At 46.0% G+C, this 16,476-nt stretch overlaps 5 protein-coding genes across 5 annotated transcripts; 1 reads left to right on the top strand and 4 right to left on the bottom strand.

The window, feature by feature from the left end:
* Window positions 1-283: 283 nt before the first annotated feature.
* Window positions 284-3,947, bottom strand: PADG_05412 (uncharacterized protein; the record flags this gene model as incomplete). The annotated part of the gene is made up of 5 exons (XM_010762428.1): window positions 284-598; window positions 668-994; window positions 1,061-1,866; window positions 1,939-3,723; window positions 3,791-3,947. 5 exons carry the CDS (start codon window positions 3,945-3,947, stop codon window positions 284-286), a joined length of 3,390 nt encoding a protein of 1,129 aa, XP_010760730.1.
* A 513-nt stretch (window positions 3,948-4,460) lies between these two features.
* On the bottom strand, window positions 4,461-8,638 carry PADG_11923 (pre-rRNA-processing protein ESF1; the record flags this gene model as incomplete). The annotated part of the gene is made up of 5 exons (XM_010762842.1): window positions 4,461-4,498; window positions 4,569-4,926; window positions 5,701-6,030; window positions 6,340-8,459; window positions 8,566-8,638. The coding sequence occupies 5 exons, from the start codon at window positions 8,636-8,638 to the stop codon at window positions 4,461-4,463; spliced, it is 2,919 nt and encodes a 972-aa protein (XP_010761144.1).
* Window positions 8,639-9,046: 408 nt separating this feature from the next.
* On the bottom strand, window positions 9,047-10,860 carry PADG_11922 (uridine kinase; the record flags this gene model as incomplete). Its single annotated transcript, XM_010762841.1, has 8 exons — window positions 9,047-9,530; window positions 9,689-9,839; window positions 9,890-9,931; window positions 9,990-10,103; window positions 10,177-10,219; window positions 10,286-10,424; window positions 10,498-10,625; window positions 10,714-10,860. The coding sequence occupies 8 exons, from the start codon at window positions 10,858-10,860 to the stop codon at window positions 9,047-9,049; spliced, it is 1,248 nt and encodes a 415-aa protein (XP_010761143.1).
* Window positions 10,861-11,509: 649 nt separating this feature from the next.
* Window positions 11,510-12,741, top strand: PADG_05408 (uncharacterized protein; the record flags this gene model as incomplete). The annotated part of the gene is made up of 3 exons (XM_010762692.1): window positions 11,510-11,589; window positions 11,786-11,981; window positions 12,220-12,741. The coding sequence occupies 3 exons, from the start codon at window positions 11,510-11,512 to the stop codon at window positions 12,739-12,741; spliced, it is 798 nt and encodes a 265-aa protein (XP_010760994.1).
* Window positions 12,742-13,831: 1,090 nt separating this feature from the next.
* Window positions 13,832-16,214, bottom strand: PADG_05407 (uncharacterized protein; the record flags this gene model as incomplete). Its single annotated transcript, XM_010762691.1, has 6 exons — window positions 13,832-13,848; window positions 13,918-14,649; window positions 14,713-14,863; window positions 14,915-14,966; window positions 15,028-15,316; window positions 15,383-16,214. The coding sequence occupies 6 exons, from the start codon at window positions 16,212-16,214 to the stop codon at window positions 13,832-13,834; spliced, it is 2,073 nt and encodes a 690-aa protein (XP_010760993.1).
* Window positions 16,215-16,476: the final 262 nt, after the last annotated feature.

Here is a 16,476-nt window from a genome sequence, read left to right as displayed (position 1 = left end):
AGGGATAGTTATGTATAGATATATAAAAGAAAATGAGAAAGAGAAAAAAAAAAAAAACAGTAAACAAAACAGGGTAGTTATTTATGCCCAGTTTCCCTTCAGATGAATCGTCAATCAGAAGATTCAGAACCTAGATATAGAAATGACACCGCCATACGATGATGGATATCTGTCTACAATACCGTCCAATTAAGATGAAGCTCTTTGTATTCCTTCCGCCCTTGGAGCCACCATCCATTGCTTCCCGGTAACACTCTTTTCTACAGCTTTCTATAGACACTTCTTAGACGGAAATCCGAGTTAAGGCCTGTGGCAAAGTTGATCCGCTCCACCTATCAATCCACTCGCGATCACACCTGTTGTATAACTCACTGGCGATTTCCCGGAGGATATCGCTCTGGCTATCCTGCACTGCCACTTGGCCTTGGACCCAGCTATACGCACCTGCTCGCGTTAAAAGGGTTGTACTCCCGTCCACCTCACATGCACGGAACAGAAGGTGCAATATCATCCTCCGCAAAGAGTCCGTTAGGCCTGGGGAGTTGTATAGCAAGAGGACTCGTTCGAAAACATTAGCTCTTCGGTAAAGGTCCATGTCCTGGAATTCAGTGAGTCAGCATATGTCGACGACGTGATAGATCAATTTCGAAGAAGAGGTCATAAATACCTTTTTAGTGCGTAGCCCATTGATAAACAAACCCAGCAGCCATCTCACTTCCTCATGATGACTATCGTTGTATTCCGGCTCATGCAGTAAGATCTTATCTATCCAGTAAGACGGAATCTTGGCAACTTCCCATCGAGGACCTTTGTTCAAGAATTTGTTCACTTTGCCATACAGTTTGTGAACGGGATCCATCAGAACAGTCACTATTTGAGCAGCAAGCTCTCCAGCAATATATGGGAGAGGTGTCTCCAGCCCAACATCGTTGGCAGTTTCCAGAACTTCACCCGCAACAACATAAATGGCTTGACGGTCTTCATAAGTAGAATCCTAAAAGGGGGTGTTAGACCTTGAGAAAGAAGAGCATCTTTTCTCTGCATGGATTCGGACACTCACATATATCTTCGCCATGAATCGGTGTATGGCTGAGCTTGCCTGCCTTCTGACTTCTTCATACTCTGAACACAGACAAAGTATCAATTCGCCAACATGGCCGTGCTCCAGTGCGAATTCAATATCTTCTCTTTCCCATCGATTCAGAGCTGGATGTGAGTCGCTCTCAACAGGAACGGCCCCAAAAATTTCTGTCAAGTCGACTCGGGAAGCTCTGCTTTCAGATTCCAGCTGCGTAGAAACATCGCCGTTGACTGGTTTGTGATTCTTCACATTTCCATCAACTATGGCTTTCGCGTGTTTAAACGCCTTTCTCAAGGCTAACCGAGCCTTTTTGTTTTCGGTGATATCAACAGCTGCATCCCGAACTGATTTCAAAGCATTTTCATCCTCTCCGGCCACACTCAACAAGCCAAGTAGCTGACCAATCCAGCCAGATATTGTCACTTGCCTATCCAACTCCCCGGAATTGGCAACAAATGGCCACTGTTCGTTAATAACTCCGACAAGGAGACTCAAGTTCTCTTGTCCACTACCAACCAAGGACTGGGCAAGTTCTAAGTAAAGGACAGGCTTCTTGACCAATCTTGTAATGCAATTGTCGAGAAATGACAGCTCTGCGGTGAGAGTGGCATTGGAAGATCTATTAACACTTGAGAGCAAAGCATTGAAAGATCCCGGGTTTAGAATAACCGAATTCTGAATTAATACATCTTGGACCAAAGCTTTTATGTCCTCAAAGGGGGTTTGGCTGCTGGATTCCGTAAGGACTTTGAAAATAGAGACAAGGGCAGAAAATTCAAGAGATTCTAGAGATGGTTTGTTCGTTAGCGTGCTTCTCAAAAGATTAAACTATATTTTAACCCATAAATATTTCGTACCTGGTTTCTGCCACCAACGCATTGTAGGTGAATGTTGAGCAATGACAAGCAAGTGCTGTAATTGGCTGAGGAGCAACTCCCTATCCTCAGCTTGAGATTTGACATTATTAAGTTGTTTCAAAACATCGACCAAGGTTAACGAAATGTCGAATTTCTCTTCCAAAGCAATCGTAGGGATAACCTCATAAAACGTAGATAACAGTTCAAGTACTGCATCTTGCTGTTGGAGGTTGCCCTTTGCAGTGTTTCGGAAGAGAAGTATGACATCTTTCATCGAGGGACATCTTCGGCAATACTCATTGATGAGTTTCCCGGCCGCCTGGGACCAAAGCTCCTGTCCCGTTTCTCGATCCGCATTGAAAATTCGGAGAATAGCCTGTAGCTTGCGTAGAGCCAAAGTGATAATTCGAACTGCAAACAAAGTGACCACATCCGTATTTTGATTAAGACATCTTGTCAAGATCTTCTGCGTGAGCGGTCGAGGAAGTATGCTTTCGATGACAATTGGAATAGGAGGCGGTACCAGGGCCGGACTGCCCTTCCATCCGCAATCCACAGGGACAGGGAGTTGGATCGTAGAGAAGAGGAAGGCGGATTCTCCTATCCAACTTGGGGTGGGTTTGGAATCGGATGTGAACATCTTCCGCTTCGAAAAAAAATCAAATACGAGCTCCGGGGCATTTTTGAAGATCTTCAGTAACAGATTCATTTGCATTGTGTCTGATTCCGGACGAAGAACTTGTATCAGCGCTGAGAGATTTCCGTTCCGAACTGGAACCGACTCCTTATACTTATCAAAGTGGATGGGTGAGTCAAGACCGAGGGGGATTGCACCGTCATCATTCGGTGGCAGAATATCAGGGTTGCTCCCAGAAGGATACCATCCCGTTTCCGGCAGTAATACGCCCTTCTCCGAATTCGTACAAATGTCCCCCAGCAACTTATATATTTCTTTCGAGACATTCTCATCTCCCACCGCTGGCTCGTCGGATTCTCTCTCATACCCGAAAAGAGTGACTAATCGCTCGAGATTCCAGCGGTTCAGGAACAGGCTCTTGGTGTTCCGAGAAAGTGAAGCATCACTCGCAATATGTTTGTCAATTGTCCTGATGATATCGATAACAATGTCGCGAGAATCCCTACGAATGTCTTCCAAGAAAGCACGGATGAGTTTTCCCTGTCTGATTATCTCCTCTTTGGCCGTAGAGTTCTGGAATTTCAAATTGGCGATTAAATAGCGTTGGGCATTTCGGCGGAGTGTCGACTTCTGTCGATCTTCAGAATCTGCATCTGCAGAGGATTTACGAACACTTAGGAAGACGTCAAGACGTTTGAGAGTAATTTCTCGTCGTCCATAGACATGGCGTGCAACAGCACCTCCATCAAAGCTCACGATCTCCGTGAGAAGTCGTAGGCAAGGAGAAATCAGATGTTCCTTAGCTTTGCTTGCCGTGAATGCTCGATTAAATAGCTTGAGCTGCTCCTTTTGCAACAAAAATTTGCAGAGTACTAGTCCGAAGTCCCTGAACTCTAACTGGCTCGAGATGGTCTTCAGGAAAAGCGCCAGTACAGAGGGGATTAAAGAGAGTAGAGACTCATGGTTACCGTTCTCTGCAAAGTTCCATGTTTGAATGAGATCATAGAAACAGCTCGCATTCGCCGCATCGTCTGCATTTACAAGTTGAGAATCGCAATAGGCTTTGAGAATGCGGAGCTTCTTCGCCTTTTCGTTCTCCTTCTCGACTTCGTTGATGGAAGTAAGGAAATCCTTAAAATATCGAACACCTATTTGGCAGGTAAGTAGTTATTCGTTTGGCATTTAAAAAGGATATAACCGCTGCGTTCTCCGTACCCTGCTTTACTTCCGGTGAAGCACTCTGCTGGAATGCGAGAAGCGTGCGCAGCTGTGGGTGAGACAAGATCGTCACGGCTGGTGCTGCAATAGCTGAGGAATCAACATCAAGCTTCCTCCGCTTTACTCGACAGGCGTCCTCGTGAAAATGCGCCATCTTCTTTTGCTTCCGTTGTTGCTGTATCAAGAGAAACTTAAAACTTGTTGGACCGTTGTGAACTTTTGATATAAATTTTCGTCGCGTGTTGTGATTGGTCGGTCACTTGGCCACCCTCACAAGGCAAGACAAAATCCTTGGAACAATCTTTCAACTGAACGCAAACAATTGATCTCATCATCTCATCAACTACGCAGATATCTATAACCTAATACATTGCAAATACGGATCTATTCGACAGGTTGTTACTGTCTTTTATTACCCTCAGCCGTGTCCTGGAATATTTAGGATAAAATGAGTTACTGCAAGATGTTTTAATGTATATTTTCCCCTAAAGACGATCTCTCGTTCCTGAACGTTGAACTATAGTTGAACCAAGACTTGAGGAAAATACAGAAAAGCCCACGCACTGCCAAATAGGTTGCAGACGCATGTCTCAGATCACTGGACCCGTTGCAAGATATGCGAAACCCCTCCACCGGTTTGGGCAATAACCGCAATCCATTGATCTATCTATCCAAGGCAGCCAACATTTCCATTTGCGCAGTCACCTATCTCGCCATTAGCATAATCTTCTGAACTCGTGACAGCGCAATGCCAGGGCGGAGACCCGATACTTACCACATTGATAACCTGCAAGAGTGCACTTGCCAGCAAGCCAGGGCTTGATCCAGGATTGTTGCTGAATGCAAAAGACGCTGTTACAGTAGTCCTCGCCAGATGCGCCATTCTTGACTGCGGACCAGGTTGTTTTGCACTGGGCGACTATTTTGGCCTCGTTTTCGAGAGCAAATTGCGAGTACCGATCACAGCAACATTCCCTTCCGATGGCGAGAGCCGGAATAAGAAAGGAGGAAAGGGCAAGCAGTTGATTGAGCCGCATAGCTTGGTTTCGTTGGTGTAGGATGAGGAGTATTTTGCGGGCAGTGTGAAGTTGGCTTTTGTGGATTTCGGATGCACAGCTCTGTAGGTTTTGAAGCTATGGGGTTTTCAGCTGTTGGGGCCATGATATAAGAAGAGGAATGGAATCTGTTATATCCACAAGTGAAGCAACATTAGGAGGACTGAGAGTACTCCCTTTCAAGTTTCCCTCGTTTACCACAGCCACACATCCTTAAGGAAAGAGGCTGGTAGGGTTACGAGATGCCGTGGAAGAACACCCCCCGCATGCATCTTGTGGGCCAATCGAGCTACATAAAAAGGAATACAGGGAGATCACAACGTCAACAGAGCAAGGCTAAAGTCGATCAAGGCGAGAATGCGCAAGATATTGGTTTACCCTTGATGGAGAAATACATTCTGTCTTGTCCCTTTAAGGGCCAAGCTGTCGTCGATTGGAACTGCGTATGTAACACATTTGCAGCGCCAGCATGCCGTTGATCTCTTGTGGTTGGGCGCCGCGAAGTTTCACTAGTCCACTAGCATGCAAATCTACTAAAGCTTTAAGTAACTCCCAGAGATCATCCCTCTCTTGCCAATGGAAGAGATTCGAACGCAGGTGGCTGCATTCAGTAGTTGGACACAGCAGAAGCTACGCAGTGAAGAGGATGTTGGGTCAACCTTGCTGGAAACATGAAGTTCGTATAACGTTTGTTGCATCCAGATTTAAAAACCACAAAATTATGAACGAAACGACATAAAGTTGGAGTGGGAACAAAAAGGGAATCATAGAAGCAGATCTGGAAGGTAATGTGAAATATCATGTAGTTATATATAATCTGTCTTGGACGTTGCGGAGTTGTCAACGACGGACGAGCTGAATCGTGGATTTCAGGCGACCTAAGATGTAGGACGGCAGCTTGAAAGCCTCAGGGCGAACGCAGTAGATGTTCTTCCAAGTTTTTTTTTCTTCTTGTTTATCAAACAAGCAAGCGGAGGCATGGTTCTTCGTGGCTGGAAGCTTGAGCATAGCTTTCTCCTCCGCCGCATCCACCACTGTCCACCAGGTCCAAATACGTGTTAACGGTCCTCCATTACTCACGGAGCGCGCATGCACCGCCTTCAACGTGATGCGGACGTGCTGGGTTCTCAAATTTGATCCTTGAAGATCTGAAAGCATGTTGCGTAAACACGGGCATCTACTCTAGCCATATTGTTAGCTAGTTACCGGTAAGAATGAGCGATCGTGGCGATGCCCCCCGAATCATATTTCTTCATCTTCCAAGGTGCTTCGAAACAGTGCACACTTTGCATCTACTTAATAGAAAGCATGTTACCGCTCTATGTTAACCTCCGAACCGTCGTGGAGGGTATAATATTGTGATTCTTCCAAATCAACAAATCAAAGCACCAGGGGTAGCTAACTAGAAGGCCGCTCTAAAAGAGAATTGCCATTTTCAATTTCACTTAATTTCACTCGATCCATCTATGACTTAACCCTCTTACTCTTTACCTTCACCCGTTCCACCAACTTTTTCAAATCATCAGCCTCAGCTACACTCGGAACTGCACCAGGGCCGGATCCTTTCCTCTTCTTCATCCCAGGCTCAGGTATCTCTCGATCCACGACGCCATCATCTTTATTCCGCCGCCTTTTCCGTCCTTCTTCCAACAACGCCTTCATGGCCTCCGTTGCCTTGAACCGCGGATTGGAAGGGTCAATCGCAAACTCATGGTTCTCCCAGAGTCGTTGGAATCGCTCATCCTTGACGTCCACCTTGAAGTCATCCACTGGAAGTTCAGCAGCTTGACCTCCCTTCATTCTTTTAAGTTTCCCTGCTTTTCGAGCTCTTTTCTCCGCCTTCTCGATCTCCTTCATATCGAAGTGTTTAATATGTGAAGCCTTGTCGTCAATCATAAGTAGTTCAAGCTCAGCGCGCTTTGAAGCCGCAGCAGCTTCATCTGCGTCTCGCTCCTCGCGTTTCTTTCGTCTTTCCTCCTTGCGCTGTGCCGCAGCCGCAGCTGCATCCAATTCAGGAGCAGTAAAGAACGGATCATCGAAGCCCAAGTCCTCCTTTCCATCATTTGAGGCTTCAGGGCCTTTATTTTCGCCATCCTCACCCTCTGTTGGTAGAGGCTCGCCATTTCTAGCTGCCTTCATTCTTGCCTTCCGCCTCGCTTTGCGTTCCCTTTCTTTCCGTATATATTTTTCTGCTGTCGTCTCATCCTTCTCTGGCTCATTCTCAAACACACTTCCACGAGACGCCCCTGCAGATAGTCCCGCTGAAAATGTGATTTCCATATCTCCAACTGGTCCTTTGCTCTTATATTCACTCGCGGGCTTTTCCTTACTAAGTCCAAGTAGAGCGCGCACCTTCTCTCGGGCAGCCTCTTTCTTGCTTAGTTTAATTGGGGCTGCGGCCGCGGAGGCGCCATCCCTTATTGTAGAATCAACAACCTCAACTCCCCCATCCTCTTCATCCTCATCATCAGAGCTATCACTGCCCAAATATGCTTTGAGATCATTCTCATCAATCTCTTTCCTGCCGCCTTTAAACGCTCTTGCCTGTGCTTCTTTCCGACCCGTGTGATCCGCATCCCAAGTGAGCTTAACCTTACTATGTTGCAAGGCGTCCGTCACGAAATCGTTAGGCTTGTATCCATCAGGTATCCCTTCACACTCGTCCCTAGGTATATCTTGTGAAAAATCGATTTCATCAGGGACAAATCTAAGGTCAAAAAAGTTCGCACTGCTCATGTACTCAGTTCCGTCCACAGCATCGTAGATATGTTTCGCAGCCTCCTCAGAGGAGCAGGTCAGAATAGCGTAATAGTAACGGAGCCTCTCGAGCTGGTATTTTCGAAGATGGGTAGAATCAAACTCGTCGCCCTGATCTTCCTTGATGATAGACTGCTTGATTTTCTCCTCTTCCTCCTCCTCATCTACCTCATCACCCCCCGATTCGCTGTCTTCCACGTCACTCTCTTCATCCCTCTTCTTCGCAAATATCTCTTTAGGGGGTCCTTCCATTTCCTCCCTCTCCATTCTCTCCCGCCCAAATTCGCTGGGATAAACAGACACTTTATGTATACTTCCTCCAGGAGGTAAAAAGCTGGAGAACACAACCATCAAATCTTCCGCACGGATATTATCCCAATCCAGGTTGACAACTGCGATTCGCCGGCTGATATCACCAAGGGGCACATCACCCTGCTGCTGATTGGGATACTGTATTTCCTCCACTTCATCCTCAACACCTTCCTCCTCGTCCTCACTTGAACTCTCGTCCGATGAAGACTCAGAAAATCCCCCGTCTCTGGCGGGATCGTACTTCCGTTTATCCGCCTTGCGCAATTCGTTTTGCACAACTTCATCATCCTCCACATCCATGCTATCATCATCCCCAAGTTTTTCGTCCTCATCTTCTTCGTCAAGCCTGTAAAACCTCTCCAGCTGTTTCTTCGTATCATCTCTCCGCAGTTTCCTCCCATACCGGTCAACAGCTGCTGTTCTTGAAAAGTCGTCATCGCGCAGCATGTGCGCAAATCGTTTATCGAGTTTAACATGGGTGTGTCTCTTGCTCGGGAGCCGGTATCGGGGATCGGATTGGATGTTGGCGAATCGCGGATCAGCTACATTGATTCGATATATAGTTAGCAAGGGAGTTATGAACGGCTTTCTGTATCCTTTCTTTGGTCGCTGAGAATGTGATTAAGAACAGCTATATAGCGCACATACTTATGACAGGACAAGCGGCATCTTTGCCGGACTTTGCCCGCTTGGGCTTTGACTTCTTCTGTGTCTCGGCCATGGTCTTGGGATGTTCGTAGAGAGATGATGAGTTAACGGTATGGTTTTAAAAAGTCATTTCGGATTATCGAATATTGAAGCACGAGGACGTATATATGTTTAGCCCCTCTCTGAAAAGTGTGAAGTGGTTTATCCTCTTTTTTTAGGTAAATAAGATTCTAGGGTTCGGAGCGAACTTTGTAGAGTTTTTTTGATGCTTTCTCCGGGTGGTCCGTGCTACTAGCTTTTTGCGAGTGAAAGCACCATTACTCATGTATGACATCAACACAGGGGTAAGTCTAATAGATAACTAAGTGGAGGATGGGGTTATCGGAACCCGTGAACGATAGAGAGAGAAATAGAGAAAATTCATATCCGAGTATAAGAAAGAATATAAGAGCTGACAACATTTATAAGTATCTGGAATCGTCTAGCACCCAAAATAACGTTTCTCAATCCATCTCTCTTCACCCTCATCTTCTATCCGTCCCACCACTACTTTGATATCGGGATATACAGCTGTTAGTCTCTGCAAACCTCGTTGGCCTGCAGCGAAAGTTACAAAGATGATGCGCCCTTCTTCCACCCCGTGATCGACAAGGACTCGCACTGCCATTAATGCAGCTCCACCACTTGACATTTGTGGATCAAGGAGCAGGACAGAGGCGTGGGTATTAATACCGTGGGGGAGCTTAAGGTAGTGTAGCTCCGGTTCGCCGGTGCGGTAATTTGTTTGGATAAGGATTCGGCCGGTTATGCAATCCGGTATCGTCTTTTTCAGGCCAGTCTCTAAACAGGAGCCGCCGCGAAGAATTGCAACAGCGGATATCGTGCCAGCTGGTCGAAGGCCATGATAGATCTGTTTTTGGGGTGTGGTTACCGTTGCTGGAACGAATGGGGTAGTGTCGAGGGCCCTAACTTTTGTCTTAGTTAATCTGATTTGGTTTAAGCTGGCAGTAATGCTGCAGCAGAGGTAGTAAATACCGTTCTATCATGATGCATGCTAGCCGGTCGAAGTAGAACACGAAATCAACTTGCTCCGTCAGGGGATCCTGTAAAATGGTATTTATACCGACGAATTGCGGAGTCTGCTTCATCACAAAGAACATTGGAGGATAGAGGTTGCTCTTCGACCAGTTTGCCCAGTTTTTGTAACTCTAGGTTATGGGCTTCAGACTTCTCTCGGAGATTTCGCTGAATATGCTTGACCACCAAGTCTGATTCTGTTAATTTGGAGGCTCAGATGAACATTTTGGCGATTATGAAAGCATACCTATGGCGGTCTTGTTCTCAATGCCTCGAGGGATTATGATGTCTTTACAACTAGTCAACCGACAACGAACTTCTCCACCTCGTTGAAGGGGATTAAATACCAGATATATGCCGCTGAGGTTCAACATATCGGAGATACGATGGTTTGACGAATTTAAACCATTGCTTGATGACGCCGTCTATCGTCCTTCCTCTCTCGCGGACATCGCGCAGGACTTGCTTATGCTTCCATTAGCTACCACGACTTCCAAAATGGATTGGGTTTAGAATTGCAGAGGCGTTTCTCACTTCTTCTGCCAAGGCAAACGTCCATATCAGCTTCCACGAAAATCTGGTACAGTTAGCTAGGACAAATGACTTGCTTTAACACGTTTCTTTGGTGACTACATGCCTTGACATCCAGCATATCTACTACTCTTTGGTCCGTAAAGGCCAGTATTCCTTCGAGGATGACAACATGGGGGGAATATAGAGATATGGTCTCTTTTTGCCGCTGATGTCTCTCAAAAGAATAAATGGGAATTTCTACCTTCCGTCTACGTAGGGTTTCTTTAATTAGCACAGAATTACAGATAGTAAATCTGGTAGGAACGGATACCGGGATCTTACCCCTTTTTAAGAGACTGGAGGGTGTCCACGAGGATGTCAAAATCAATCGCATCCGGGCAGTCAAAGTCATATTCATTGTTATGCGCTATAGCATTCTGCTCGGGAGTGAGAGTTTTGTAAAACGAGTCCTTTAAACAATGCCAAATTCAAATCAGCTTTCACTGTTAAAAGTATCATATATCGAGGGAGACATGTTTCTCTATCAAGCCATAATACCATAACGAGAATAACCACCCAGGGCAAGTTGAGACAGTTGATAATTTCCATAGCGACAGACGTCTTCCCAGACCCTGAACCGCCAGCGATTCCGATAATTGTCATATCCGCCCATGGAGGTGAGTATCGAGCTCGATGTTCCGACATGATGGATATATGTACATATATGTACTATGCACGCGCACGTTGGAAGATATATACATTCAAGCGGGAAACCGAAAATATACTAATATTCCCTTGCCATGGTATGAAACATGAAATATATAGATAAGAATGCAGTGTGCGAATGTGTAACTGCCCCTACTCGGGGGCTCTTTTGCCCGGAAATCTTAAGCAACCAAACTGTTATCTCATCTTGACCGTTAAGCTGTGCCACATTGTTCAATTCAAGTTTTGTATGCGAAGTTCGTCCCTTTCGTCAGACGTTGTATCCCTGTCACGTGGACGCGATCCGATCGAGGGATATCACATGATCTGTACGATCTTGGCGCTTGGCATCTGCTTAGTCAAGCGGAGCCGCACACGGTCTAGCTAATTAACTATTTCTCATTTGTTTCTTTTCCTCTTCTGCTTATCACCAGATCAACAAATCTCCAGCAGATTGTTTCTCACTCCCATGGCTTGTGAGCTGAAGGGTTCTTTAGCACCTCTCTTGAACCCAGTCTCTGCTTGCTTCTTCTTGTTGTAAGCTGGCAAAAGGCACAGAGTATCAATCATGACGTCTGCCAACGTAGTATGTGGCATCATCCCCGTCTGCTTCATTTAGCACGATGGGATGGATTACTGAATCTTCCAGATGTCTCCGACCCCCTCTACCACGACGCCAACATGGCATCATTTCGAGAAGAAGGTCGAAGATGTGAAACCTTCAAAGAGGTGAGTTCCATAATCCCGCATCCTGCCCTGACTCTAATGCTGTTCCTATGATGCGTTTTTACAAAATCAAGTTGGGAATCTCTCTGAAAACACCTGAAGAGAATATGTTAACTTGTCCTTCTGACCTGCGAAATTTTCCTTGCATACTCTCCTCAGTTCATTCTGTCAATATTTGACTAACTGGGTGATATTAAAGTGATATCAACTTCCTTGTGATGGATTATCTGGTCGCGAATGGCTATCCATCTGCTGCGCAGAAATTTGCTATAGAAGCAAATATTCAACCACAGCCCGACCTGGAGTCGATCCAAGAAAGGGTAGAGATCCGAAACGCTATTCATTCAGGTGACATTAAGTCTGCCATTGAAAAATTGAATGAATTGAACCCTCAGGTATTGCCTCCTTTAGTTAACTTTTACTGCTCTTTGTCTAAAAATTTGGTTCTACCTCTTTTGCTATGATTAAATCTGTTTCATGCACCACTCATATACCTTCACGGTGTTGATGAAAAACACTCATCTTCAGTCCTCAGTATGACCAGCAAATTCTTCGTTTCGTCTTATTTATACATATTTTAAGCCGCTCAGATGTTGTGTAATCGCAAACTCTAGCTAACCTGCGATATTGCAGATTCTCGATACCAACCCATCTCTCCACTTCTCTCTTCTACGACTACAGCTCGTTGAATTGATACGGACTAGTACATCTACTCCAAATGGAGATATCACACCTGCTTTGGACTTCGCAACGTCTCATCTCGCACCTCGCGCACCCACTAACCCACAGTTTCTTGAAGATCTGGAAAGGACGTTGTCTCTCCTGATCTTTCCTTCAGATAATCTGGCTCCCTCGTTAGCTGCACTACTGGACCCAGAACTCCGGAAGAGTATCGCATCCCGTGTGAATGAAGCTATTCTCCAAAGCCAAGGTGCGCGCCGGGAGGCACGTCTTCGTAACCTTGTCAAGCTACGATCCTGGGCAGAACAGAAAGCGCGTGAAGCCAAGAAAGATTTGCCTGACAAACTCGACATTGGTCTCGAGCAAGATAGGATGAGTAATAATAACAACAATGGCCAGAGCGAAAGCCAGAATGGTAGCACTGATGATGCTATCATGCAAGAACAGGGAGGGGTGGATCCGATGATATCATAAACCATGCACCCTCTGGTTAGCTCTGGAACGAGGTCATCTTCACCCCAACTGACCAGACCCAGGGACAGTAATAATTAGCCCAGTCAGCTTCAGCCACCGTGGCGCGTTTTGTAATTTCTGCGATTGTTTCTTTTGACTGGAATTTAGCGTGGCGTTTGGCGTTCTTTACGATCCCTCACTATCGGCCCAAAGGGCGGCGGTTTGGCTCTAGGTATCTGGCTATTGATCACGAATTGTCTTGGTTTTTAACGGAACGCTCTATTTTCACAGCCTGCATTTCCAGGATTTTTATGATGAATGGATGGCATCTGTTAGAAAGTTACTGGATGCAGTGCATCGTTCCGATCGATATCACGTACCTTGCTTGATATGAGATTCTAATGAGACTAGGGAAATATTTCTTTTATTGTTGGAGCTGATACGGAGTACATTCCATGCAATGTGACGTTACGTTTGTCTTATAGATCTTAACCCTTTGATACCAACTGGCCCGAAGCAATAGGTGCAGATAAAGAGCCCATGTACATAGATATCTAGTAGTGCGCCCGTTAAAGAGGGCTGTATATATCTAGTGGAAACCGCTATATCAAGAAAGGAAAGCCAACTGGCTTGAATCAAAATTGCCACAGAAGAAATAAAAGAAAACCCAAGAACACCAACCCAAAAACAAAAGCAAAACCCTTGACAAGGGAATAGGCTTAGCAAGGCTGGCATAAATGAAAAGGTGGGATGGTGCCACGGATAGGTCTTGAGTTTCTTAGATGTTGGAACTATGGTTCATAAAGGGTGTGTTGAGAATAGGGAGTTGAAAAGTTATATTTGTATGTAGGTAGCGTAGTTCTGACTTGTATTCGTTTGGCTCTCGAAACCCGTCAATAAAAGGTTGCCAATAGTAATGCCATAGAATAGGCCAGTCGGTGGTATATTTTGTCTATTATATATCATTTTAACTTGCATGTGCTGGGATGGGACTTGAGGAATCGAAGCGTAATATGTTGGTTGCTTGACGTTCGTTGTTCTAATTGTCTTGACTTGGGGAGGTGAGGTGAATGGAATGTTTGGAGGGGATAATAGGAGTAGGTTTCTGAGTTTAGAAGCTCATCATATCTGAATAAATGCATATGTTAGTTGGTTCCTCTCCTTGTGGTAGTGGGTTCAAAACGAAAGAGTTCGTACCTCTTCCAAACATAGCTCTCTTCGCCCAGTCCATCGATAACAAAATCCTCGTTCGCAAACTGACGCTCTGCGCGAAATAAATACTCCGCCAAAGATACACAGCCATCAGTCCGCCTGCCCAACCCATTCCATTGAAGTCAAACACTGCTGCGTTGCCGATATATGCCAGGCTGCCAAGATGTTTATATTGAAAGGCCTTATAGACTGCGTCGTCAAGGTCACCATAATCAATCTCGTTAGCTCTCATGCCAGGCATGGCCTGGGCAATCTTGTTGAATTTGCGGCCGAGATATTTGCCTTGTTGATTGGCTCTTTGTGCAGTCGCAGGCAATGACGTCAATTTGGAGTCGATTTGAAGCAGCAATTCACGAAGTTCATCGAAATCAAGAGTGCCGCTGCGATCTTTGTCATACTGTTCGAAAAGTCTGTCCAAGCGACGTAGATGGCTTGCTGCTTGTGGAAATCTCCTCTTCACACGCTGGGCTACGTTCCGCCATTCTGCGAATGTGAGGTGGACCTTTTCTGGGTCTTTGCCCTTTTCCCATGCAATGGTTCGGAGGAAGGATACGATATTCTCTGCCACGTTGTTTTGGACGCTGGAGCAATCTCCAATTGCATATACGTCGCCCATTGGGGCTCCGTTGACCCGAAGATGAGAATCCGTTAGAAGTGTCAGCTTGTTAGTCTGCGCATCGAGCTTCTCAGCAAGTCTTTTGCAGAGTGCAGTTTGTGCTACAGTATCATACAGATGTTAGGAATAACTATTACTAAGTGTCTGAGGGTAGTTTTACTGACAAACTCCCGTTGACCAAAGGCAGAAGCCCATGGGGATCTCTTTTAAAACCTGCTTTCCGTCTTCGACTTGGGTGAAGAGAATTTTGTCTGCTTTGACCTCTTTAACTCGCGAGTTGGTGAGGACGTCGACTTGATCGCTTGCAAAACGTCGCTGTCGAAGTCAGTAAACCGTGGTCCAAGGTATTTGAAGAGTCATACGTACCTCCGCGTATTCGGAGAGCGTTTGGTCGTACGTATTCAGAATATGAGAGCGGCTGGTAAGACCTGTTAATAATCGAATGGAGAGTGTGTCCTAATAGCCAAGGATAATAATACCTTTGAATAAGGTGCACCGAGATTTCATTCCTGAGAATCCGGGGAAACGCCCGGAGCAAATCCTCATTGAGCATATCAAAGATTTCTGCGGCGAACTCGACACCCGTTGGCCCACCGCCGCAAACCACGAACGAAAGCAATCTTTTCCTCTCCTCATCGCTCGTTGTAGGGAGACAGGCCCGTTCCAAATTGTCCACAACTTTGTTTTTGATTTTCCTCGCATCATCGATGGTTTTCAAGAAATTACAATGTTCAAGGCCTTTTACTCCATGCGGATTCGTCGTTGACCCTTCAAAACTTTTGTTAATATCAACCACGGAGGGGAAACCAGGAAGTATATAGGGGATAGACCTACCAACGCCAATGACCAATTTATCATAAGGCAAATAGAAACGTCGCTCCTTCCCACTGCTATCTATCTGCGATACCTCTACAAGTTTCTCTGAAAAGTCAACATCCACTGCTTCAGCGCACAGGAAGTGTCCATGAACCCGCTGCAAAATCAGCCTGATCGGCTCAACTAAAGATCTCAAGCCAAGCGTCCCAACAGTCGCAGCCGGTAGCATAGGCGTAAACAAGAAATAATTGACAGGGGACACCACTGTTATATGGTAATCACCGGGGTGCAGCGTTTTCAAAAGAGATACGCTTCCCCAGCCTGTTCCCAAGATAACCAGCCTCGGTTTGTCCCTTTGTTCCTCCATAGCTTCTGAATCATGGTCATCAACCAGCACATCTGCAATTGGAAGGTTTTTAGGTCCACCTCGACGGGGGTTCAGCGCCAATTCAGAGACGGGGATATCCTGCAAACTTAAATCGTGACGGTAGGTGCTCGCATCGTAGATAAAGAAACCTGCGACAAGCGCTCCGCTGAATATCGCAAAAATGCCACAATATGTAAAAATATTGTATATAGCCTGCACAACCCTACTTCGTTGCCTAAGTATGGGTTTGGTGGAGGCAAAGCGAAGAGCCCACCACGGCGAACTGTGGGATGCAGAGTGGAGTTTCGTGGATACGTGCGCAGATGGGAACCAGCCCGGGTATGGCGTATTAAAATATTGTCGGCATATGTGTATTGGGCTCCGGAGCGCTTGCGCCGGGAGATTGAGCTGACGCGAACATGCTTTGGGAGTCCTTCGAGCGAACGGGCGGGCTAACCGCGTGTGCCCCCGTAGAGACAGCATGGGAGCAATGAGATCGCGCTCATCTCCAATTCATCGAAATATAGTGCTTGATATATAGGCCGTAGGTGAGATCTCTGCAAACATTAGTGGCTCCAGCTATAGATGTTGAATCGAGGAATGAGCTGGCAACCTGTTTACTGCTGGATGCAGGTTGAGCGATGTCATCATACCGCAGCCTGTTGAAACCGAGGGACGCACGTGACGCCCCTATTTTTAATTAGTTGTTCGAACACGGAATTCCCACAGAAAGTGAGGCAGCAGA

The sequence above is a fragment of the Paracoccidioides brasiliensis genome (assembly GCF_000150735.1).
Source record: "Paracoccidioides brasiliensis Pb18 unplaced genomic scaffold supercont2.6, whole genome shotgun sequence".
Taxonomy (NCBI): Eukaryota; Fungi; Ascomycota; class Eurotiomycetes; order Onygenales; family Ajellomycetaceae; genus Paracoccidioides; species Paracoccidioides brasiliensis.
The sequence above is the reverse complement of the archived record's forward strand: the minus strand, read 5'-3'. Positions and strand labels throughout refer to the sequence as shown.